Below are 27,011 nucleotides of genomic sequence, written 5' to 3'. Positions count from 1 at the left end.
GGAAGGGATTTTATTATTTTGGCAGTGATCTTGCTAAGATATTTAAATGATATTTTCAAATACTTCTGTAAATCTGTATGTAGTTGTATGTTTTCAGTCTCAATATTAGAAGACGCAGCTCGTTTTACAAAAAGGTTGGCTAAGTCATTAAAAGGGATTCCTATATGAGACGGAATCCAGATCATGGTTATAGAGACTACTAATAAGATTTAACTATCGAAAGAGTTTTGAATAGCTTGAACCAATGGATGTAGATACTTTTAAGAGAATAGATAGATGCTAAAAAGTCGGTACATATTGCTACTTTTTTTATAACCTGGTAACCCAACAAGATATTTAATATCATTAATATCGGGTAAATTTTAATTAATAAACTCAAATATTAGATTAATAATGAAAATTGTGTATTTATTCTTAGTTTACAATAAGTAATATTGGGCAAAACAATTTTTAAAAGTTATTCAATCATCATCATCGTTATTAGAAATATAATTTTTAACAGCATTACTTGTATCAGCTGATAAAACTTTCTGAAACAATGACATTGCAGGATGCTGTTTAAAAATACCTCGCTAGAAACTCTCGTATTTTGTAGTTCTTGTATATTTTATTTCATAAATTAAGAACAATAGATGCTTTACTGACTAACATCAAAAGTGGTTGATTCATTGACAGACGTCAAAAGTACATATCAAAGTCAAAATATCATACCATGAGACAATAAATATAAATATAATATATATATATATATATATATATATATATATATATATATATATATATATATATATATATATAACAAGGCCTTTTTGTTCAGCTTAAGAGATGACCATTTCTTCCTCTTTTCTAACAGTTCTTAACATTATGGAAAGATCCGAGTAGCTCGATTTGCAACACACTCTGCTGATGTTATCTGCATGGATCTCATTTTTGTTAATAAATAATAAATACATAAGCCGCTTTGGTGCATAAAACTTTATTCTAGACCTAAAGAAATCTATAACGTTTTTCATAAAATAAAAACAAAAAAATCGAAATTTTGTATTTAAAACACTTTGTAAATAAGCTCTTCAATTTGGTTGATGCTTTATAAGTTTCTTGAGACTTAGGTTCAAGTCACCGACTAAGAGGATATTGTTCGAAGGGACATCAGGTTTTAAACAGGTTTTAACTACTTTTACTTCTATACAGAATTCTACAAATCGGTCCGCTCTATTGTTGCGTTTTCCAAGATCAACCTTCCTACAATATTTTCTTCTGTTTCTGCACCAATCTTGGCATTTAGATCTCCCATTAGTATTTTAATATCTCTATTACTTACCTTGAAAATATCATGGACAATGGACAGAACACGTCACAAATAAAGAGGTTCTGAGAAGGATGAACAAAGAAATGGAAATTTTAAATTCAATAAAAACAAAAAAATTGGAATATCTCGGACATATTACACGTGGAAAGAAATACACCTTGCTCCAACTGATCATGCAGGGAAAGATCCAAGGAAAGAGAAGCATAGGGAGGCGTAGAATGTCATGGCTGCGCAACCTGAGAGAGTGGTACGGATGTACATCAAATGAACTTTTCAGAGCAGCCGTCTCAAAAGTTCGAATAGCTATGATGATTGCCGACCTCCGCCGCGGAGATGGCACTTGAAGAAGAAGATTACTTACCTTGTCAATCACAGTTTTAATATCTTTTCTAAGTATAACTTTTGTAACTCGTCGTCACTGATTGGACCTCAATTGTGTCAGGATAACTCTGTCGGATACGTAGCACACTGACTTAGTACAACTCTCAACTTGCTTGGAGATTATAAAAGCTGTTCCTTTTCGATGATGATTTTTACGTTTACTGTTTACTGTTTTTACCTGAGTAGTATACTGTATGGTTATTTATATTGCACCTTTCGTGACCGGGCAAACGCATTTCACTAATATAAAATATTGAGATATTTAGAGTGTTTCCAGCTACATCTACGCTTTGCGGATTCCAAGTACCTATTTTTAGTCCAGATTTTATATCAATAGCGGCTAAACTGTTGACTCTTCACCTCTTTCCTATATAAAGTGCGCCCGTACTCAGGTCCTATTTAAAGTGCGCTAGTACTCAGGTCCATCGTTGAATTCTTCAGCCATAATGGTAACATCAGATATATGGTAATAAACTAGAAAATATATGAACGTGGTGTAATTTCTACATACCTCACTACAGTACATGTCATACAAAGGGTCGGTACTAGCAAACACTGAATCTGTTTAAAAAGATCACTCTACGTCTTTTGACAAGTATGGACGTCTACAGAAACTCTTAGTCTATCCATTTAACATACATTCAATAATGAATTTAAAAAATCAGGTAGAACAGATAAAGTACTTTTACGATAAAATTATTTCAAGAGTGGTCAGTAAATATCAAGACTGTGTAAATATTCTAATTTAATTAGTTTTAACTTTTGCGTCTTTAAAGTACTTAAATACATATATATTAAAAAATCTACGTAATAAAAATATCACAGCCATAAAACCTCCTCCCCACACGAATATTACATCTACAGAATAATATTGATACCATGCCAAATCTATGCCCGAAAGCCTCATATGAGATAGATCTTTATGGCGTATTACATAGTCCACCCAATATGTAACTAAATCCATAGGTTTTACTGGTCTGTCTTTAAGAAGGTTAGATCTTCGCCTAATATTTTGTTGATATCTAAAAAAATGTAATATTTAATGAAAATAAGTATTTTAAACATTAAAAACATAATTATACATTTATTTTAATATTATAATATGCATTAAAGGATATTTTTGTAGATAATGCATTTACTGATTTTGACTGTATTTAACTGATCATTTGGAGGTGCTTATTAAAATAAACAAATTAAAAAAATATTATCCAAATCAGTACTACCTAATTATACCTATCTGTTCGTATTTTTATATTCAGACTCTACTAAGTTAGGTTATTATTTTGCTTATTAAAGAATTGTTAATACAATTTTAAACTCATTAAAGTAAGTTTTTTCAACATATAGTATTCATTAAGTTAGGAAACCTATTAAATGGTATTTAAATCTGGTCTAAACATAAAATAACAATTTAGGATTAGCTATGGGCTCATCTTTATCTGCATTATTAGCAGATATATACATGGAGCATTTTGAACTAAATATTGTATAAAAACAAGACAAATAACCCACAATATAGTGGAGATATGTAGATGGCCCATTTGGCCTCAGGGAACAGAAAAATTGGATAAACTTTTTATGGATATCAACAATAAAGAAGAATCAATTAAGTTTACCAAGGAAAAAATAACAATTCACTTCCTTTTCTGGATGTGTTAATTACAAAAGAAGATACAGGATATGTAAACAGATCCTAACCTAACCTAACTAAACCTTTACCAATAGATATTTAAATTACCTCTCAAACCACAACGTAAACATCAAAATAAGAATTATCCAATCATATGATAAAGCCCGAAGCACCTACTCAAATGAAAATGCCTTCGAAGATGAAAAAAACCTGCCAACAAAGGTTTTGACAAAAAAATAACTAGCCATTGTCATTTCTTAATAAGGAATTTCACAAGCAAGAAAAAAGAAAACAACAGAACACCCCAAGCAATTACCACGAAAAACACTCACAGGAATGGATTCAAAGATGACAACAAATGTCATATGTAAAAGGTTTATCAGAAAAAAAAAGTATCGGGAATAAGAAACATCAAAACAACATTTAAAACAACCAACACAATAAATCTATTCTGTCCAAAATTAAATGTAACAATACACAAGAAAGATCAAAGAACTGAATCTAAAAACTACCACGTGAATGCAACCAATTCTATGTGGGAGAAACCGCAAACCACTAAGTGTCAGGATAAACGAGCATGAAGCATACATCAAAAATAAAGACTTCGATAAATCTCAGATATGCAAGCATGCCTGGATAACGAGCGCAGAATACAATGGAAAGATGCATGAATAATGAGAAAGAAAAAATTTAAAGAAGCAGCTCTCATTCTCCTTAACGAAGTCAGTGCTAAAACAGAAATGTCGCACATTCACATCACTACTGCTCTTAATGGAGACTGACAAGACATAGATAGGCGACACTAGTTTGTCGCTTGTCTCTGTCTCTATACGGAGGGCTGCAGAACGACCTTAATATAATAACATTGGTAGTAGACATAAAGAGACCGCGATCGGTCTCGCCTCTGTTCTCCTTTTCAGAATTCTTTTTAGAAAAAAATCCATTGTAATTGGATTGTGATCACAAGGTTTATTAGACGTTCAAAAAGAAGTCAATGTTGTTCTTTACGCAGAATTATATAGGTCTATCTTCTCTGTTGTTTCCGGGACCACGACCTATGTTGTCTTCTTTAGCACCACGACCAATTTTGGTGTTAAAAATCAACCGGGATTGATCTATGTTGTTATAAAATTATTCGATTGCTTGATCTAACTTGTCAATTGCTGGAGCATAAACTTAAATAAGATTTAGTTTTTTATGGATTGTTTGTAATTTCAACAGTGCCACTTTATCATTTAGTTTAGAGGGATAAAGTTTGTGACTGATAGCGAAATTTTGTCCGATACTAACATAATAGTTTTATATTGATGTCCAGGGGTTGGTTCCTCTTAAATATTAGATATATGCTTTTGTTTTTTATTTTTTTGAACTCGGGTATCTTACTTCGCTTACCTCCAATATGTCTCCGTCTCCGGTCTTCCAAAATTTTTTATTCTTCTTATCTCTTCTCCAGTGTTTGCAAGTTTTCCAGATATGAATAAACTGCTTACGTTTCAGGTGCAAATTTGTACTATTTTTTTATATATTTGTATTCGCTCTATTTTTTTGAATCTCAGTGATAGTCAACAAGGAGATTCTTCTTACTCTCTCTCCATTTAAAAGGTGCCCCGGACTGAGGGCCATGTTCTTGTTTTTATATCCCATCTAGATTTTTATGAAATATATTGGGGAGTTTTTTCTTTTGTCTTTCCTATAATTTTCTCTTCTAGCCGATCAAAATTCAATGTTGAGGCGCCAAAGACTCACCTGCATTATCTTTCGTTAGTACCACAGTAGACATCAATATTATACCATGCATACCCCAGATGCCATGGTGTAGAAGAATATTAGGATTTTTTTGTTCACTTAACAGCTTTTTATTGTGATAAGAGCTTTGGTAACTCTTAACATCACTGAGACAACGATACAAACCATTAGACTTCCCATACATGTATAGAAACTAATAATAACAGGAAAAATACAACAAACTATACTTAAATAAAATTTCTGGTATAACTTCAAATATAAATAACATTTTCTTTAATTGTCACAGGCAAGTTTCATATAGCCAGTCACTCACTTCTGTGTGATTCTATTGTGTGATGTTGTTAATACATTCTCCGATTGTGTATTGATACATTCTTTTACTGTTTCTTGAAAGATTTACTCATAGTATATGTTAAGCAGCAAGGGTGATAGTATACATCCCTGTTGGACCCCACGTTTGATTTTAATATTATCGGATTCTCCTGCCCCTGTACGGATAGCCGATGTTTACTTTCAGTACAGATTGCTAATAATTCTTAGATCAGAGATGTTTATTTCAATATTTGTTAATATCTTCATTAGCTTGTCGTGTTTTACTTTTTCGAACGCCTTATGGTAAACAATAAAGCATGCATAAATAACGCAATTCACATCTCTACATCGTTGAAACAGCACTTGTATGCCAAAGAGAGCCTCTCTCGTACCCACTGCGTTCCGAAAATCAAACTGTGTGCAGCTGATTTTTTCTTCGCATAGTCTATATATCCTTCGATGGATGATTTTTAGATATAACTTTAAAATGTGGCTCGTTAAGCTGATGGTCCAGAAATCATTGCAGGATATGGATTTTGTTTCTTTTGGTAGAGCAATAAAAGTTGACTTCAGTCATGATCTTGGTATTACCCCGCTTAAATATATTTCATTGAATATTTTTGTTAGTCGATGAGTACCATCGGTGTTAAATATATTTATGAGTTCAGTATATCCATTGTCAGGTCCAGGAGCTTTGCCATCTTTTAGTTGTGATATTGTTTCTTCCACTTTATCTGGTATCTTGCAGTTTGCTAGCTTGTAACGGTATAAACGTCACATCTTTATTCATTTATATTTAAATAATTATTTTATTTTAATTTCTTTATTAATTTATTAATTCCTTTGCCTTCAGATTAGTTTTTACTATTTTTTCTTTAAAAACTAGTTGGGGCCCTCTGTCTTTCTTTTCTCTCTCTTTATGTCCCGTAGAATAAATATTCGCCCTTTCTTTTTCTGTCCTGTAGACTCAATATTCTGTTCTATGCTGACAGAAAAGTTAATTCCATCATATAGGAAGATCCTATGATATCTCTGCTAACTTCATGCAGTCCCTTCCTACTTTCTGTCAATCACCTTTAATGGTGGGATTATTTTTTGTTTATAATTGACATTTATAAAACAAGGTAGGAATTATAATAAGATTCATTTTATGGTCTGCAACATTCTCTTGGGGTAAGTACTTTCATTGTAATCTTTATTCTATAATTCTGACAGCATTTTCAATATTCGTAACCTCACTTTTTTCGAAAGCACGTTTTTCGATTATATGCATGTAGGGGGTCTGAACAGAATTTAACTAAGTAATAATAATCATATTTCATTTTATCCTTGATATCCGCTATTTGTTTAATTGTAATTTTGTAAAATGGCTAGGAAATTAAACCCTTTATGATGTGGCTCTAATACAAACTGTTGTTGTATTTTAGTTTATCGACCATATTCACGGTTTATTGGCTGTATTAATTGGCCGTATCATTTTACTGGCCGTATTATGAAAATTTATCGAATGTATTGGAGTACCTAAACACTTAATTGGGAGGCCACACACACATGATATAACTGCAGCTCTCTGGAGGACCTAACCGTGTAATTGTGAGGCCACACAAGCAGCCCATTGATGCCATCATTGCCTTAAGTATCACCTTCACTATATTCATTATTAAGCATTGGCAGGGTTGATTGTTTCTTGTTTTTAATAAATATGATTAGTTAAAAATTGTTTTATTTGCTATCAGCTAAGGGTGCATGGTTTGATTTCTAGTTTAAGACAAGACGAATTCATACTTAAGATACTGAGCTAGGAGAAGCATGGACGATAAGCTCCCATGGCTGATTGAGGTATTATTTTTATAATAGTACTTCAATTTTCTTTGGTAGTCTTATCGCTACAAGCTGTGTTGGATTTTTGAAGACCAGCTGCTTGTTTTACCTTTTTATGCATATTAAATTATCGTGTTTTTGTTCCAACAACTCTATCTCATCCCACTGTGTTTTTAACCAATTTTCTTTGGCATTTCGTATTTCTGTTGTTATTTGTCTCCTTAGATTTTTGTACATTCTTTTATTACTCTTAAATTTTCTTTTTACTTCCATGAGTTGTAGTACTTTTCCCCTTTTCTTTATTTTCTATTCAATGATGATTAATATTACAAGAAGCTAATATGCTCTACATATTAGAAGGAAGATTGTATAGTATAATATAAAACTATAAATTGTAAACTTAAGAAGCATTACAAATTTTAAGCATTAAAGTAATTATTAAGAATAACATAAGGATACAACATGGACACTTGTTTCTCGTCTAGTGAGTCATCAAGACATTGTTTTTTAAGACAAACTTTACGTTACGGACAGGACGTAACGAAAAATAGGCTAAAACAGGCGTTAGCATTCTAATTACACCTACATATTAAGTTTGATTTTGCAGATAAATTCCATTAAACATTCATTTAAAATTTACATATTTAGAGATAGCAGACTAGGCTTACAGGCGTGTCCAAATTTTATTAGTGAATATTTTATTCGTTATTTGTTATGGATGTAATATACCAATAACAATATTTTGAATACAAGTATTTTTCTCTTGTATAAAACGGGCAAATTTTAAGAATTAAAGTAATTATTAAAGTATTAAAGTATTTGACCAGTCATACTCAAGCAGGCAGCCGACTTAATTTTTCTTTCTATTTTTAAATGGATCTTTGTAACTTATTTTGTAACTTTATATAAATCATATATGAATATTTCAGTTATTTCATTTTATAATGGGCAACATCGCATTGTATTAACAACATAATAAAATTAATTAATTCCACTAAATCAAATAAATAACAGTTCAAGAAATGGAAGGTTATGTTCTGACATATGGATGTCAAAAAATTACATAACTGCATTTTTAACGTACATAAATACCCTAAACCGAAAGTGATAGATTGGTAACTAAACAGTTATATATTATGTTTTGGACACAGAAAGTTAAATAATTTTATTTACTTACTTATTGTTAGTTAGAAGTTCTTCTAACAAAGAATCAAGGATTTCTTCAGTTATTCCTCTAAAAGACGTACTTAGCCCAATATTAAGATCTACTATTCGGGCTGCATTTAAGTGTTGATCTCCTATTAGAGGCATCGCTAACACAGGCACTGCGTGGTAAATTGTTTCAATCACACTATTGTAGCCACCGTGGGTTATAAATAGTTTGCAATTGGGATGGGCTAAAAATTTTTAATTTATTGCATTTAATTTTAATATAAAAATAGATTTTTCATAATATCTCGCCATAATATTTGGTTTAGAACTATTAGTTCTAACGTAAATGTCTGGAAAAACCAGAACAACCACTGCGTATAAACTCCGAATACACTTTGCTCCTTGTTCGCCATATCTATCGTCGGAAAATTTGCCCGTCCCGTTTAACGTTTAGTTTTCATAGAGAAAAACCATGGTACATTAATTATATTATGTCGTGGGACTATAAAGTGTCGATTAATGGTAGATTGGTCTATTTTATGGCCAATGAACTTACCATCATTACAGCTGCATATTAGAAGACTCAAGGAAGTTATTAAATTAAAAACCAAAGTAATTTCCACTCTCTTAGACTAACTTTCTACAGACCTCATGCTTTCTTTAATGACAAAACAACATTGAGAACTATAAATAAATTAATATTAAACTTCTACATCATCATCATCATCCAGCCTTTGGCATCCAAAGCTGAACATAGGTCTCCTCTAATTTCTTCCAGTTCTGTCGGTCTTACTGCAGCCAATTGTGTGATTCTTTAGACGTCGTCTGTCCATCGTGTAAGTGGTCTATCTTTGCTTCTTCTATCAGCTCGTGGTCTCTATAGTGCAACTTTTTGGATCTACCACCCGTTATTCATTCTGGCCACATGGCCTGCCCAGTTCCACTTCAGCCATGCCATGCGCTCTATAACATTTGTAACGCCTGTCCTCCTTCTTATTTACTACTAAACTACTACATAACATTTATAAACTGCAAATAAGCATTTAATATGAAAAACAGCGTATATGTACTTAGAGGGAGCAAAAAATAAGCATTGTATCATCATCACCCAGCCTCAAAAGTTCCCCGCTGAACGTAGGCCTCTTCCTCATGTTTCCAACCTCGTCTATCTTGCGGCACTCTCACCCAGTTTTTATTTTGTCTTCTTAAATCGTCAGCCCGTAGTGTAGGTGGTCGACCGACGGTTCTTTTTTTTCCTTGGTCTCCATTGCAGTAACCTCTTTTTCAATCACCAATACGTAATTATAGCTATGTGTCTTGCAAATCTCCAGTTTAGTCTGACTATCCTTTCGATGACGTCAGTCTTGGTCCTTCTTCTGACCTTTTTATTTTTTATTTTGTCTCGCAGAGTTATTGGGTCGTTCTATGGCTCCAAAGGCTCCAAAGGCTCCAAATTTAAGACTTTTTGTGAAAAACAAATATAAAACAGAACATTCAAAAGTTTTTAAAACATTTATTTTCAAAACTTAAATTTGATGTTTCTAGAATACAAAAAAATATAAAGCTAATAAAATACATATTTTTGCAAAAAAATGCATTTAATTTTTTTGCGACATTTAATGTTAAAAATAAAAAGTGACCTAATTTGGTATAATCGGGTATCCAAATTTGAGACAGGTACTCAAATTTGAAAGACTATTAAAATATCCCTTTCCTTCACAGAAAAGGCAAATAAACGTGCTGGACTTTATTTCTCCACAGTCTTCATGTGTCCACCTGCCACACTGGTAACACTTTGCTCATTGTTCGCCATATCTATCGTCGGAAAATTTGCCGGTGCAAAATAGACATTCCCCGTCGTTTTCTCCACTTTCGTCGGACGATGAATAAGCTAATGGAAGGTCTTCACTGCTGTCTGAGCTTGAACTAGAAAAAACTTTCCGTTTCCTTTTTGACGTTTTGCCTTTTGATGTGGAAGGTTGACCTACGTTTTCATGTACTGGTATTTCTTCTTCGGGCGTTGCTGTTTTTTTTTATCTAACACTTTTTGTTGAACTGTTTTTTTCTGGAGCTAATACACAATCAAAGTTTTTCTGGGGTACTAGTTTTTTTGTTTTTTTGTTCTGCAAACTTTTCTCTAATTCTTCCTTGTAGGGTGTTAGAGTAATAACTGAAGCGTTTCCTGATTTGGCATGTGGTTTTTTAATGGTATCTCTCTTGTATGTAGGGATTGGACATATGTCTTTCGGAGAAGCAAGTTGTTTATGAGGTATTGGTGGACTAGGAGTTCTATGTTCTCGCATTGAATGATTTGGTTGTTCATGGTTTGGTTCTATTATTTGTTTGTTCCTTTCGTTTTGTGTTTCCAAGTGCCCTTAAATTCCAAATTCAAAGTTCCTAAAAATACGGCGACAAATAGGGATCAGTCTAGTTTTTCGGAAACCGTTGCAAGATATTTCCATTGTTGCAGCTCTGTTATACGTTTTACAAAAAATACTGGCAATGGCATAAAGCAACTCAACACTAAACTGATTTTGTCTAAGCCAGTTTTTATTTCTTTTGCGTAGTAAGTTTTTAGAGATGCAAGGTAAAGCAACATCCAACAGTTACATTTTATGTGTAGAATGTGGAGGGAGGCAAATATTCGTCACATAATTCTGTTTGGCCAAATCTATTAGAACAACATTTCTTATATGGGAATAGTGACCATCAAGGATGAGAAGAACAGGGTGTGCAGCTGAAGGTTTAGTGAATTTTATAAAGTGTCGAAAACATCTAGTGAAATTATCGGCGTGTACTCAACCTGACACGTGGCATTCTTCCACTGCTTGAGTAGGAGCTCATAGCATCAACGCTGTTTTTATATTTTTTTTCTAGGAAAGAATAATAATGGTGGTATAAAAATTGCTGCAGCATTCATACACTAAATTACAGTAATCAGCTTGCCCTTTGCTGCTGAAGTGACGAAACCTGCTTCTTCCCTCTCATAGAGATTACTTTGCTATGTTTATGCTGAATAATTGTAATGTCTGTTTCATTCACATTGAATATTCGTTGAGCATTGTTAGTCAGCTTAAGATATTCTGGTTCATACGGGTCAAAGAACTTGGATACATATTCAGCAGTAAACAATTGTACTTCTTCTTCTTGTGCCATGTCCGCGGCAGAGGTCGGCAATCATCATAGCTATTCGGACTTTTGAGACGGCTGCTCTGAAAAGTTCATTTGATATACATCCATACCACTCTCTCAGGTTGTGCAGCCATGACATTCTACGTCTCCCTATGCTTCTCTTTCCTTGGATCTTTCCCTGCATAATCAGTTGGAGCAAGGTGTATTTCTATCCACTTGTAATATGTATTTAAAATTTCTATTTCTTTATTCCTTCTCAGAACCTCTTTGTTTGTGACAGTTGTTTCATTAATGTCGCATTCAAGGTCCAAAATTCCATTCCATAAAACAAAGTCAAAAAATATAGCACCTCGCCAACCTAACTCTTAGTTCCAATTTTAAATCCCTTGTACATAGCACTCTTGTCATTTTATTGAAATTTGCTCTAGCCTTTTCCATTCTCATTTTAATCTCGTGAATGTAATCATTTGTGGAGTTAATCATTGTTCCCAGATATGCATATTTGTCCACTTATTCGACGTTGGTTCCGTTTATTAGAAGATTCTCGTTATTTCTTTGAGTTTTCGAAATTCTTATAAATTTCGTCTTCTTGACGTTCATTGTTACACAGTACTCTTTTCCATACTCTGCTTTTCTGGTCATCAGTCTCTCAAGATTTTCAATATTTTCGGCTAAGATCACAGTGTCGGCTAAGACAGTGAGCTGGACAAGATTTTACGTGATCAGATGAAATTCCCTGAGGAGTACTTATTGAAAGCGTCGGATGCCTTTTCAGAAAGAGTCGCATCCATTTCTTTCCAGCTGATTTTTTGATTCCGCTGAATGGATTTGGTATTGCGTTTCGTATTGGAAGTTGAAAGGCCAGTCGTTTTATATCACGCGCTCTTAGTCCGAAATAATGTTGCTCCATAGTTAGGGCATACTTAACCAACTCATTTTTTAATTCGAAAGGAAGAATAGGTCGTCGGCCAATTGATATCTCGATGAGTTCTTCTGGAGTCTTGTTTGATTTCACTCATTCTAAATCACTCATTCTAGATCCATTCTAAAGTACCTTCTGGTACTTCAAAAACTTTTGAGACCTTTAAATAGCCCATATCTTTATTTGTTACTGTATTTACAGCCCGTATCATATCATTTGCGTTTCATTTTTTATTTTTTGGCGGCATCTAAAACAAAAAAATATATAAAAATAAAAATTTTCCACGGGGTCCTAATTTGAGACACTTTCAAATTTGGAAGTTACAGGTATCTCAAATAAGGATTTTTCCGTTAAAAATGAAACGCATTTTTGTTGATTATGTGTGCCACACAATTACTGTTTAATTAGTATAAAGTGTACTAACTGATAATAAACTAAAAAAAATGGAAGTAAATTAAATCATCTTACCTTGATGTCTTGTAAGTTTTTATAAATACCGAAATAACTTTGTAAATGTGTAAATGAAATTATCGTCCAGAAAACAACAATGGTCACTTCTAAGCATCAACTGAATGCAGATCTGCACCACAGTATATTGATTAAAAATAATGCAATATACTGTGTCTGTACTACCACCGCACTGAATGATCAGTTTTCAATATTTTTACAAGATGTCACCCTATCGTACACAAATATATGACGGGATCTCAAATTAGGCGCCTGTCTCAAATTCGGCGCCTTTCCTCTACCACATTTTTCAGGTTATGATGTACACTAAAATCTTTTCAGAGCCGCTGTAAATAAACATATGAAACCAAAACGATTCCGAACAGGAAATGAAGATATATATATAATGTAGAAAAAAAAGATTAGTCAGTATAGGCTACTAGAAACTTACCTAAAATTTCTTCTTGAGGAATCCATTTTTCCGTTCTGACATTATCAGGTTTTTCTATAATATACTCATCAGATTTCCATATTATTCTTTGTTTTAATTTTCCAAAAGATTTTAAAAATATCACTTTAGTATTATTGTTGATTTCTGATACATTAATAAAAGTTCCAAAACTAAATAAAATGACACCATATTTTGCTTCATCCATAAAGTCTTGTAACTCATTTGGCAGTTTGTTATCTTCCTTCAAATGAAAACCCAGAATGTTCACCATGTTGGGCACTTGTGGCATTGCAGGAACAACACTTTCATGGTTGTTAACGAATATTAAAGCAACGTTTTTATTTAGCGTGTCTATATTAGGAGCACCTGGGAAGTATTTGTCCAATATCCATTGATGAAGAACATATGTATTGAAGTTTAGTAGAATGCTTTCCATAGTGTTCAAGAAGAAATTCATCGATCTTTGCCAAAACGTCATTGGGTAGGAAAACCTAGACCAAATATTAGGTACATAAGATGACGGAGCTGAACTGCCAGTTACTGACACTAGATGATTTGTGGATGAAAAGACGCTAAACAGTATTATTGGTGCATTATAACGCCATGATAAACCTTTAAGCGCGTCGTTGTATAAGTCTTCCTGAATAATCAGATCAAATGTTTGATTCGATTTTAGCATACTTTGAAATTTCTTATGCCCTAGAGTTATTTCAGTAATAAGTTTGCTTAAATATGCAACTCCTATCACTGTATTTACAGCAGTTGTATCACAGACCATATCAGTCAAGCTTGAGTTAATTCCTAAAAAACATTTTAATATTAGAGAGTAGAATATAATAGTTATATTAATATAAATATTACAGATTGCTTATTGTGTCTGTCTTTCCTATCCACAAAAATTACTACGACCCGTGGAGAAACTATGACGACTATTAGACAAGTGGCAAACACGGGACTAGATTATTTGTAGTGTACCGTGTACCGTTTTACTTCTAACCTATTATCAATAAAAGTCTGTTACCTAGTATAAGTAAATATACTTAATTAGTGAAGAATTACTGTTCTTATAGCGTAAGATCCTACTGTAGGGTCAATACGTTCATAACGTAGTTAATCAAACTCACGTGTATACTTTACAAAGGAGAATACATTGATAATAATAGGTCGCCAGTCAAAAAGTGGCCGCATATATTTTTAATTCAACTAATAGTAATTAATTTTTGACAAAATTTTTATTTCGTTCACTTCATTTTTAAATAAAATACGCTTCTCATTACGCATATGCATGTTTTTATATCAAATTAAAGCTATTTTTTTCTTATATGGTGATATAAGTTTGCCTGAGAAAAAATGGTCGAAAGTTAGAGTGCCAGCTATTAAAACGCGAAGTATTAAAGATAAAATAAAAGACAGCTACGTATGATTTTAGTCTAAAATAGAACAATTCACATCATTATCTAGGAAAGACTTCCTGTCATTATTAACATTCTTATTTGACAGCACATATTTTTGTTTTTTTGATAAATTCTATAAACAAATATTTGGAACACCAATGGGCAGTCCTATTAGTCCTATTTTAGCAACAATTATCCTAGACCAATTATTAGACCTTGGAATCTCAAAATTGCCGTTTTCACTAGCATTTATTTATAAATTTGTTGATGATATAATATGCAGTGTACCATTCAACCATATTCAGACATTACAAACGATCTTTAATTCACTCCATCAAAATATTCAATTCATTGTCGAATATGAAAATGAAAATAGTATACCTTTTCTAGATACCAAAGTCATAAGAACTAATGATAACAAAATCATATTAGATTGGTATCAAAAATATACTGCATCCGGCAGATTTATAAATTATTATTCTAATCATCCTAGAAATCAAAAATTCAACACAATTGTATCTATGAAAAATCGTGTAACGACAATCTGTGATCGGAGTTTCCTAGATGTCAATTTAAAGAAACTTTTTGAAATGTTTTTAAACAATGGCTACCCAAAACATATATTAAAAAAACTTATTTATAACACTAACTTTTACAATAGAGCTTTAATAAATAATCCACAACCAGTTTCATATAAAAAAATACCTTTCATAAAAAATAACAGACCAAATTGTCCCACTTTTCAAAACATTTCCGAACATTAAATTAATTAAATACAATCCACTTCTAAATTCAAGGTTATTCTCAAAAACAAAAGTTAAAACTCCAAATTCATTAATGAGTAATATAATTTATAGAATAAATTGCAGTCAATGTCAAAGTTGTTATATTGGTCAAAGTCAACAGTGGCTTAAACAACGTGTCACTCAACACAAAAGTGACTGTAACATACGAAAAAACTCTTGTGCCTTAGTGGACCACCATTTAAAGACAGGACATAACTTTGACTTTAATAATGCAAAAATCTTGGAACAAGTTGATAATTATAAAAATCGTTTTCCTTGAAATGGTACACATTAATAAAACTCCTGAATCTATCAATTATAAGACAGACACCAATCATTTAAGTAATATCTACTGCAACATACTAAACAATATATAATATGATAGATCTTAACCTTTAAAAACAAACTTAGTAATTCTCTAGTAACTGTACCTATAATTTTATTACATTCCTTAATATCAGTAGTGCAATAACTGACTACATACCATCAATTACATTTTATAGATCAATTTATCGTGTTCCTGATTCTTTCTCAATTCTGTACTATTAATTCTATCTTTCCACTTTATAATATGGATAATACTGTCATAGTAATTGTTTATTTTAACCTACTCACTAAAAATTGTACAATGGGAATTCACTCTATAAATTATTGCAGTTACCATAACTCCTAAATAAAATCAAACAAATATGTCATTTATTTAGATATGCTAAAAAAATTTAAATTTTTATTCTTATAGTTGTAAGTATTAAAATATTCACTTTGTTTACATATAATAATTAATTATTCTAATAAATTTACAGTTTTTTCCTGAAGAAGTTACAAAATCGTAACGAAATATGGAGACTGAACAAATAGAATTTTATTTCCTGACCGATTGCTGATACTATAAATCAATATATATATACTTATATATATATATATATATATATATATATAATATATATATATTATATATATATATATATATATATATATATATATATATATATATATATATATATATTGTCAAACGAGTGTCGTTGCACTCTACTCTATTTTACTTTATCTTTGATACCTCACGTTTTTACCAGCTTTCAACACTAGTTTCCGACAATTTTTTTCAGGCAACCTAATATAACCACATTAAGAAAAAAATTACCTTTTATTGATATAAAAAACATGCATATAGCATTTTGCCAAAACATCAGAATAGTTAGTAAGTGAGGAATTTTTAAAATGTCAACTATTTGTCTAACTATTATATTAACAGTAAATACACTTAGTTTTAAGACTACTGCAACACACTACAATACATAAGAAAACATTTTAATACAAAATTATATATTCTAAATTTTAAACTTACCTCTTTTAGGGCTGTAATAGTAAAGACGTCCCGCCATTATTTCTTGTTCAACATTATCTATCTTATATGAAAGCTTATCAGCTTTCTACAGACTATTTATTTGTTTTGACATAGCACAATCACAATACACAACAATAATTAGTTTTTAAAGCTATTAGTCTAAATCTAATATGTATTCATAAATACAATTTATTATTATTACATTATATTATGACCAAATTGTGTAAGAAATCAAAACATAAACAAAATTCTTACTCTAAAAAAGCGGCAACACTTTATACACTTTTGCCACACGCTGAACTGTCAATAAAATTTGAAGTATTCCGGTATCAGTTGCGTACAATTATCTAATCTATTTAATTAAAATTATTATTTTGTGCAATATTAGGCTTTAAGAGTTATTTCATAAAATTAATATTATTAATAACAAATGTTTTTGGTTATTTAATCAATATAATTCTAAAATTTTCAATATAATGATGATTACATTTTTCTGATTATTACACCATGTTGACGCCTATGAAAGATTGAGCAGTTCTGTATGGGTTTCGTATTATTAGCTGTATTAGAAACATTTGAACTCTAACGTTGACGTTCTGGAAATTTTAAATACAAGTGACGTCACTTTGTATAAATCGTGACGTGCAAGTGTTTTACTTTGACAAATGGTATAGACGTCATGAGCAGCGTATTTTATTTAAAAAATAGATGAACGAAATAAATTATTGTCAAAAATTAATTACTATTAATTCAATTAAAAATATTTACGGCCACTTTTTGACTGGCAACCCAGTCAGGTTTTGAAGTTTGATGAACGACGTTATAAACGTTATGATCTGCAGTGGGATCTTTTACTATTGAGAAGTTTAAGAAGTATATTGCGTGTACCTAGTCACAACTCTTATATTGTTCAATATTCAGCCACGCCTTTTGCAATATAATTGTTAGTGTTTCTATATAAAATTAAATATTACATATTTGAAATAATCAAAAAATTGAGGATCATTTGGAGATAAGGTTTTAAATGTATTTGCTGAAAAATATATAATTTTCATCTAAATGACGTATACTATATAATATAAGTCATATGCCACTACTTTATTATCAAAAAATATTTATTAAATAAACATTTTTTATTTAATAAAGAAATAACGTTTTTTTTGGTATTTTTTACCCTAATTATGTGTTTACAAGCACTTTATTGTTATTTATATTACTAAACTAACCTAAAATGTTTGTTTAAAATAGCTGTATCTACTAAAAAACTGGCTGACCAACAAACAAAGTTTTGTAATAAAATCGTTAAAGTTTCTGTATAAAATTAAATAAATATTAAATATTTGAAAAATGAAAAAATTGAGGATTATTCGAAGATAGAATTTTAAATATATTGACTGTAAAATAAAAATAAGTGTTTTATGCATCAATATACATAATTTGCTTTTCTCTTTGTCTGCCTGCCCGTAATGAAAATTCCAGCGCTAGCCTTACTCAAATCTCCGTTGTTATTGGTCCGATTGAAGTGTGTGATACGTTAAATGAAAGGGGAGGGGATAAAGATTATATTAACATAGAAAAAACAAACAAGACGACTACCAAAAGGGCACTACACCTTATCTTCGTTACTAATGAACGTATAGCGAAATACGAGATATCTCATGACAGTATCTATATAAATATAAAAATAATTTGATTATTCTGTCTGCCTGTCTGTCACAAATTAAAATAAAGAGGTTCATTATATTCCTTATACTTTTCGATGAGTGTCTATATTTACTGGAGGTGTTCTATGGTACTAAAATCTTTGCGAAATCCCGCTTTTCCTACAGACTGGTAAATATCGAACTTATTTGATAATCTGTTGGTAATTATTTTGGTAAACAGTTTGTACGGATGTGATAATAGGATCATTGGTATGCAATTTTTGAGTTTGTCTCTGTCTCCTTTCTTGTGTAGTATAGTCTAGTAGTAGTAAGTACTCTGCATTCATTTTTATCTTCCTTTTTAGTATTTTCTGGCAGTGTTTCAGATAGTACATTTAGTATTCTTTATTAACGAATACCGCTAGGGTGCTGGTCCTACCAGACGTAAGAGGCGACCAATATGATGTCCCGCTATCTAGCAGCGGCCGTGTCCTAGTAGCTCATCGGAGTGAAAAGACGAACTGAATACTGCTAGGACGCTGGTCCCTACCGATCGTAAATGTCGATCAACGGCATGGAATCTAGTTCGCGAATTCTAGGGTGCGATCTAGTTCTTACGTCCCGTACGTAGGAACAGTAACGTGGTCCTCGTTTGAGGTGTCAGTAGTCGATATGGCGCTGCAAGAAGCAAAACGAGTCCGTAAATCTCACTGGTCAACGAGTTCATTTCCAGTATCTGAGACGAGCTTATGTAGGACTACTCTGCTTTCGTTCCATATACACTCTCTAGGAGATTTTGCAGGTTCTATACAATCAGCCCAACTTAAAAATACTAGAATCTTATTTTTATCGTAAATATATCCATAACTACTCACAGAACAGCACCACTTTCATCATTCCAAATGAATTGCTGAAATATGGTGCAGCAGCAATGAGGGATCAAGTGATAAAAATAAGTAGATAACAATATTATAAGACAATAAAAAACCAGAAGAATCGAGAACAAGTGAGCTAGTCCTTTTATTCAAAAAGGACGATAAGAAACAATCAGAAAACTACAGAGGTATCAATTTGCTATATACTACTCTGAAATGTACAACTAAGCAATTCTTAAAAACAAATAAATCAGCTCATAAAGTAAATAGTTAATCCTTAAAAGTTAAAGTAAAAGGTAAATTTCGTGGGCGCCAGAAACGGATATAACAAATTATTAGAAATAAAAAATAAAAAAGTTACACATAATATTACATAACAATAAAATACTCAATAAATTAATTAAAAAAATTAACAAATAATCCCAGATGGATGTTGCACTAACATTACAATGCTCATGTTCAAAAAAGCAAATAAAAAGGGAATATGAAAACTGCTGAGCAGTGAATCTGGTTAACACTATGCGAAAAATAAAAACACAAGATATAGGCCAGGGATATAAGCAAAAAAATACCTTATTTGTGACATTGATCCGGCCAGGCAAAAGACAGTTGTTTTGAGTAGTATGAACCGCTGGTAACATAAACCTATATGTTTCCTGCAGTCGATTTTTTTGACTTAATTAGATATTAACAAATTAATGTCAAAAACGTAAAATTTTCGCTTTTTTCGTTTATTGGAAAAAAGTGAAGCATTTGAAACAAATTTGAGAGTAATATTCATTCATTCATCAATTCAAAATAGAGTTTTTTTTAATGTTTCTATCCTTATTTGTTGCTAAGAAAGTTTCAAAATAAAATTTCGGTTTTTTATAACTGTTATTAATTTTTCAAAAATAAACTTATAACGTTCATATTACATCGACTGTTGGGTCTTGTATATGTTCAAAATTTCAAAACGATAGATAAAATCATTTAAAAGTTATTTAATTTGTTTAAAAATATAAGTCAGAAAATTAAATTATATCATTCAAAATAATCATTTAAAAAAGTTGAAGGAAAACAATTTAAATTATTGCAAAATAATTTTACAAAAACACGTCGGTTTTTGGTTTATAAGCAATTAAAATACCTTTTTCACTATTGCCTGCAAGAAAATTATTTTTTCATATTTAGAAAGCCTACATTTTTTCACAAATTGAAAGAAAAAAATGTTGTGCTGGGACAATTTGGGACGAAGTTAGTCTCTTTTTTTTTTTTTAAATTAATAGCATATTTCTTTATAATAATTAAGATATATTATTAGCGTCATTTAAAAGAACATACTTTAAAGGTTTATTATGCAAAATTCGAAAAAGATGGCTTTTTAATGGAATCGTTTACAAAGCGTCAAAATGTGGTTCTCAAAATCGGACGGCTTCAAAACTCACGGGAGCAGTGGAGGGAGAAAGAGTTGTTAACTGTATCGCTGGTTCTTGTTGATGGAATTCGACGTTTTTTCTTAATTTGTATAAACTCTTTGCACAAATTACGGATTTGTATTATGAAAATAATTCCACTGTTAAATAAACCATCTAATGTATTAAAGACATTTTTTTTTCAGTTTTTTATTAATTTTTTTTAATATTTTAGGTAATTTTTATTGTAAAACTTAAATATTTATTATTAATATATACTGCTTCAATAAACTTTTTCCATGGTAACCTATTTTTTTATTTAAGATTATTCAATTACCAATTTTTAAACAAATAAAAAAATATTTTTTTTGCTTTAAAATTACTTTTGCTTAATGTGAGTTATTTTAAGGTGAAAGTTATTGCTGTATTCCGTAAAATACTTCAGTTTAAAGTCAGTTTAAAATATCCATATAAACAAATTGATATAGCATTTGCGTTTCGGAATATATAGACTTGTCGAACGTCTAAATTTTAGCGTTCGAAACATATTGTTTGTTTCTTACCCACAAGCTGAATCTTATTTTATTCGAAAGAATATGATGCTGAAATATTTTAGTAATAGGTTTACCTAAAGTTTACCACCGGAACCTGCTTATTATAAATAAAAGAATAAATTATTTTCAAACAAAGAGTAATTCTTTGGGTAAAATTTTTTCTGGAATGTTGTAGCATTATATCCTTTCGATTAAAATAAGATTCAGCTTGTGGATAAAACGCAAACAATGTGTTTCGCACGTTAAAGATAAACGTTTGTCAAGTCTATATTTATATCTTAAAACGGCACGGTATATCAACTTGTTTACGAATACTTTTAATTGGTTTATGTCATTTAAAACTAAAATGGACTAAATAGACTCATATTTTTTGTTTTTTAAATTCTACCTATTGAAAAGTGGCCTCGAAAAACGTTAATATCGCCTTTTTTCAGCATTTTTAATTGTTTACATGAATTTTACATTTAAAGTAAGTATTGTACGAAAAAAAAAAACAAGAATATTAAAAAAGTTTATTAAAGAAGTATATATTAATAATTTTTTTTTCTTTTTTTTGGCCTTAGGTTCAAGACCTATTTAGCCAGACAATTGGTTTAATACGAAAAACAATCTCCTACACTTCCTTTAATTTCATCAAGACAATTTCCTAACCGTTCGTTCATTCACTCGATTTCCTAACCTTCCCATTGAAAACAAGTATATTCTTTCAAATAATGCTCATACGATCTTTAAATTGTTATAAACAAATTTGGTATCAATTAAAAAAAAAGGGACTAATTTAGTCCTAAATTGTCCAGCAAAATTTTTTAATTTGTGAAAAATGCAGCCTTATTAAATATGAAAAAATAATTTTCTTATAGGAAATGTTTAAAAAAATATTCTAATTTATAAGGCTATTCTGTTTATAAGGCAAAACTCGACATGTTTTTGCATAATTATTCTGTAATATGTAAAAGTATTTTTGTTTATATCTTTTAAATGATTATTAGAAAAAAATTTCTTTTTTCAGAATGTGTCTGTATAATTACTATAACTACATAATTTTCTGACTTATATTCTTGCAAAAAAAATTTTTTGGACCCAACCTTTAATATGAAAGTTATTAATTTGTTTTTAAAAAAGTTATTATTATTTATAAAAACCAAAATTTTTGACTTATTTTTTAACTTTTCAAGTAATAAATAAGGAGAGAAACATTAAACAACGCTATTTTAAAGGTTTATATTACTTATAAGTTTCTTACTCTGAAATTTGTTTCAAATGCTTTACTTTTTGCTGATAGACGAAAAATTACTGTTTTTTGACATTCATTTGTTAAAAACTATTTAAGTCCAAAAAATCTACTTATACTACTCTATACTACTTATACTCATACTAAAATTAAAACAACTGTCGTTTGTCTGACCGGTTCAGTGTCAGGAAAAAAACCCTATTTCCCTGGAATAATTTCACTAGCAAAATAAACAATATGTTGTATATCTCTTACGAAAAATAATAACTTAGATCTAGAAGGTTTCTTAGACGTGAAAGATCTAGATCGTCATATATATATATATGACGATATGTATATATATATATATATATATATATATATATATATATATATATATATATTGTCATACTTCTTCTTTCCCAACCAAAGAAAAATAAATAAAAAGATCCATCGGAATAAAATTATAAGATATCATTGTAAACAAATTGTATATAGTAATTTAAGATAAGATTTAGTGTAGATAAGAATAGAAATTTTTTCCGTTCCAAAAAAATTATCAAAAAACCCCTTTGTGTAGAATTAGAAGACATTTTACCTGTAAGTTAACCTTGTCATTGTTTGTGTATTAAATGACCGTATTCTAATCTTTGGAAACAGGTATAGATTGTGTATTAACAGACTGAGGACAGAAAAATCAATTTTTATTTATTATTTCTCTGAAACAGTAATTTGGTTTTCCCAAATTATACACAGAATTTTTAGAACAAACACTAACAGTAGTAAACAAGATTTGAGCTTTTGATTGGATAGTCGTGTTTGAATGGTAATGGGGTTAGCCTGATTAGGAGACGGGGAAAGGCAGTTGTAATTTGGCCATCGAAGGAAACAGTGGTTTTGTGAGAAGATAGGGTGTGGTTCGTGAGTTTGGATACCGGCATTGTGAAAAGAAGTGAATAGTTTTGCAAAAGGAGATAACAAGTAGATTAAAAGAGGTCTTTGTATCTACCTTGGGCATTTTGTGAAGTATATGTGAAAGTAGTTTTACGGCATCAAGTTGACAAAAGTCATAAATAAGTAGCTGAGTTTTTGGAGAAGTGAACCAGGTGTTTTTGTGTAGTCTGCAGGAGGTTTGCAGAGACGTTAGGAAGGAGCCAAGGTGCCACAGAGGAGAGATCACATCGTTGAGGAGACTGGACTTTTCTGGGTATGTGCCAACATACAATTCAATAAGAAAAAAAAGCTGTAAGTGTTTTGTACAATTAAAATTGGTATCTGTGAAGGATCTGTGTTGACATCATGGTCATTATCATTCAAATTTAAAGAATTGAGTTTTGTTTGACTAATCAAAAGTTACAGTTTTGTTGTTTCAAGTAAAGGAAAGTTTAAGTAAAATTGGTTTTCACTTATTATAAATTTATGTTGATTTAAAATCTTATTATTATAAAAATTTCATTTATTTTCTTGTATGCTGATTGATAATATAACGGCAGAATTTTGCAATTTAAAAATTGTTTTATTCTTTTTCATATAAAATAAAGAATGCTTAAATTTTTGTAATATACTATTTTCTTTTATTATTATCCTTCTTCAATATCTCGATAAAGGACAACTAGAAAATCTTTGAACCCATCGAACACAGGTAATATAAGGAGTCTTATTTTACATTTGATAACAATTAAGTTATAATTCTTTTATTGGCTCAATAAATTAAAGTCACAGTCAAAATAAACAATCATAACAATATATATATATAATATATATATATATATATATATATATATATATATATATATATATATATATATATATGATGCCGATGATGCACTAATAATCAAAATCCTCGAGAACGGAGGCGAACTCCTTAAAATACACGAAGTTTTTAATTTATGCTTATGAGGAAAGTCGATACCGTCTAAATGAAATTAAGCAGTAATGATTCTGGTACACAAAAAAAGATAAAACTGATCCAAGAAAATAATCGACACATTAGCCTGTTAAGCCATATGCATAAACTCTTCACAAGAATCATAATAACGAGGGTGTAAAAATAAACTAGACATGCGCCAAACCAGAGAGCATTTCGTTCAAAATTTGGCTCCAACGACCACCTGCATACGATAAATTAACTGATTGAAAATTCCATAGAATACAACAAACCTTTGGTATTAGTGTTCATATGTTTTCACAAAGCTTTGACTCGGTAGTACAAGATAATGTTATTGAAGCATTAAATGAAAGTCGCATTGATAGCTGTGATTCCAGATTAGTATGCAATATTTATAGACATGCGACGAAGGTAATAAAGTTACACGAAACACGAAAGTCACAAAATAAAAATTCAAAGAGGTATCATACAGGATGACACACTATCACCAAAGCTTTCTATAACTAGCTCAGAATGTACTTTTTAAACCTTGGATTGGGATTATAAAGGGATAAGTGTTGACGGGGAAACATTACACCACCTGAGTTATGCTGATGACATAGTCTTGATAGGAGATAACCTAGGCAAAACTAACATCATGCTAGAAGAACTGGAAAGAGCCTGCAGAGAAATTGGTTTAAAAATAAACATTCTCAAAACCAAATAAATGGCGAACCTCGTGCCCAGTATTAACAAAATTCAGAAATTAGAATAGGCGACGACAACCAAACAGGTAAGGCATCAAAAAGAATAGCACATGGATGGCAGGATAATCTTCAAAACGTATTTAAAGACGGTAACATACCGGTTAAACTGAAGCGAAAAGTCTTCGATTAGTGCGGAAATATTGTCCCTAACAAATGCTTTAAAACTAAGGGTAGAACAAGCGTTTAATGACAAGTAACAATAATAATAATAATAAATAATAATGATGAGTAACAATAAAAGAGAAGATCTCAAACAAAGACCTACTAAAAAGAACTTGAGTAAGAGATGTTGTGGAGAAAGCTTGAAAATTGAAATAGAGATGGGCTGTCACGTAGCAAGAATGAAGGATGGAAGATGGATAGGCAAGTTAACCGAATGAGAACCAAGGACAGATAAACGTAACATAAGACCACTTACACGATGACAAGATGATCTGCGAGAGATGACGACAAATTGGATCCATACTGCACAAGATCGTGCACTCTGCATACAAACAGAGGAGGATCATGTCCTGCAGTGGACTTAAAATAAGCTGACGATGATGATGATGTAGTTCCATTGTTTAAACATTCCAATGTTCCATTATTCTAAAGACGACTTTTTAAAATATTTAAATTATGCACACACCTTTCCATTAAAATTATATAAAAAATGTATAGACAAAACGAATCAAGCAAAAACCAAAGGACTCCCTAAGTTGGATGCATGGATGCAACAATCAAAACGTTAAGTAAAATAGAAGTATACAAAATTTAACATAGACAAAGATAGTTTTCTAGACAGATCCTGTGATCCTCTTGACCATGAAGGAAGGTTATCTGGAACGGCTGGTACAGCAGTTTAACTTAACAGACATTTGAATATTTAGTCGTAGGTGAACAAATAATGAAACAAAATCTGTTAAAAAATTAAAAACATGGCAGCGTGTCTTAATGGTACAATATGGTGAACCAACGAGGGATAATATGTTAATGGGGATAATACGTGGAAAAACTGTAAAAGCGAAATTGGATAGTAAAAGAACTGAAGATCCTGAGAAGAACATAACATGTAAAGTCGAAAAAAATAATAAATAGGTACTGAACAGCAAAAAAATTTGAACTCGTGTAATCTGCAGAATGCATGAGATAAGAGTAATCCAGGTAGCATGAGATAAATTTTGTAGGGGCCAAAGAAGTAACAAGTGACAACATCAAGTAACTAGCAATAAATCCAAGAAAGATTTTAGACTACATATCTGTTATGAGAAGGTCGATAACAGAGTGGGTAAAAAATAAGAGTAACTTAATAAATCATATTATGTGACCATTTATAAATTATTACAAAGGAAACGATATTTAAACTAATTTTGACACAAAGAGCTAAACAACATTAAACAAACAATATAAGAATCTAAGTCTGAAATGTCAGAAGCCAATATCTGTAGAGGGCCATTAACTACAGATAGACTACCAAAGAAGAAGTAAACATAAAGCAAAATGATAAACATATTTTTTTTACCTAGTTGTTCATTTACTCCTTCCAAGACTAGTTCTGTATACTCCTTCACATTATCCGTATCCTTAAATACACTTACTAGAGTAACTTCATGTCCAGCTTTCGCCAGACCTTTCGCAAGCGATTTTCCAGAAAAATAATGGCTTTTTCCAAAAAAATTAAACATCATGAGAATTTTAAAGGAATCAACAAACAATATTCCATTTAAAATTACTAAATAAATACACGTTAACACTTTCATTTTGTTAAAATACCTAATTCACTGGTGTACCTTATAATGCAACTATTTTAAATTGTCTTTACAGCGAAATACGTTTTATTTATTATCGTAAATGGTTACAAACTAGATAGTTTGTAAATAAATGAATTTAAAAAC

General features: G+C 30.9%; 1 protein-coding gene across 1 annotated transcript; it reads right to left on the bottom strand.

Annotated features, from left to right (window-relative positions):
• Window positions 1–1,080: 1,080 nt before the first annotated feature.
• LOC140448504 (UDP-glycosyltransferase UGT4-like) lies at window positions 1,081–27,011 on the bottom strand. Its single transcript, XM_072541587.1, has 5 exons — window positions 26,639–27,011; window positions 13,304–14,104; window positions 8,377–8,596; window positions 1,671–2,712; window positions 1,081–1,321 (listed from the first exon to the last, which is right to left on the bottom strand). Exons 1-4 carry the CDS (start codon window positions 26,874–26,876, stop codon window positions 2,436–2,438), a joined length of 1,536 nt encoding a protein of 511 aa, XP_072397688.1. The 5' UTR covers window positions 26,877–27,011; the 3' UTR covers window positions 1,081–1,321; window positions 1,671–2,435.

The sequence above is a fragment of the Diabrotica undecimpunctata genome, chromosome 8 (assembly GCF_040954645.1).
Source record: "Diabrotica undecimpunctata isolate CICGRU chromosome 8, icDiaUnde3, whole genome shotgun sequence".
NCBI lineage: Eukaryota > Metazoa > Arthropoda > Insecta > Coleoptera > Chrysomelidae > Diabrotica > Diabrotica undecimpunctata.
The sequence above is the reverse complement of the archived record's forward strand: the minus strand, read 5'-3'. Positions and strand labels throughout refer to the sequence as shown.

What these genes read in the sequence shown, in the direction of transcription:
- LOC140448504 (XM_072541587.1), bottom strand. Translation starts at nt 26,876, where the DNA reads ATGAAAGTGTTAACGTGTATTTATTTAGTAATTTTAAATGGAATATTG. An exon ending in AGGAGTAAATGAACAACTAG is followed by an intron (nt 14,105 to 26,638) that starts GTAAAAAAAATA and finishes AATGTTTTTTAG; the next exon opens with GAATTAACTCAAGCTTGACT. An exon ending in GAACTTCTAACTAACAATAA is followed by an intron (nt 2,713 to 8,376) that starts GTAAGTAAATAA and finishes ACATTTTTTTAG; the next exon opens with ATATCAACAAAATATTAGGC.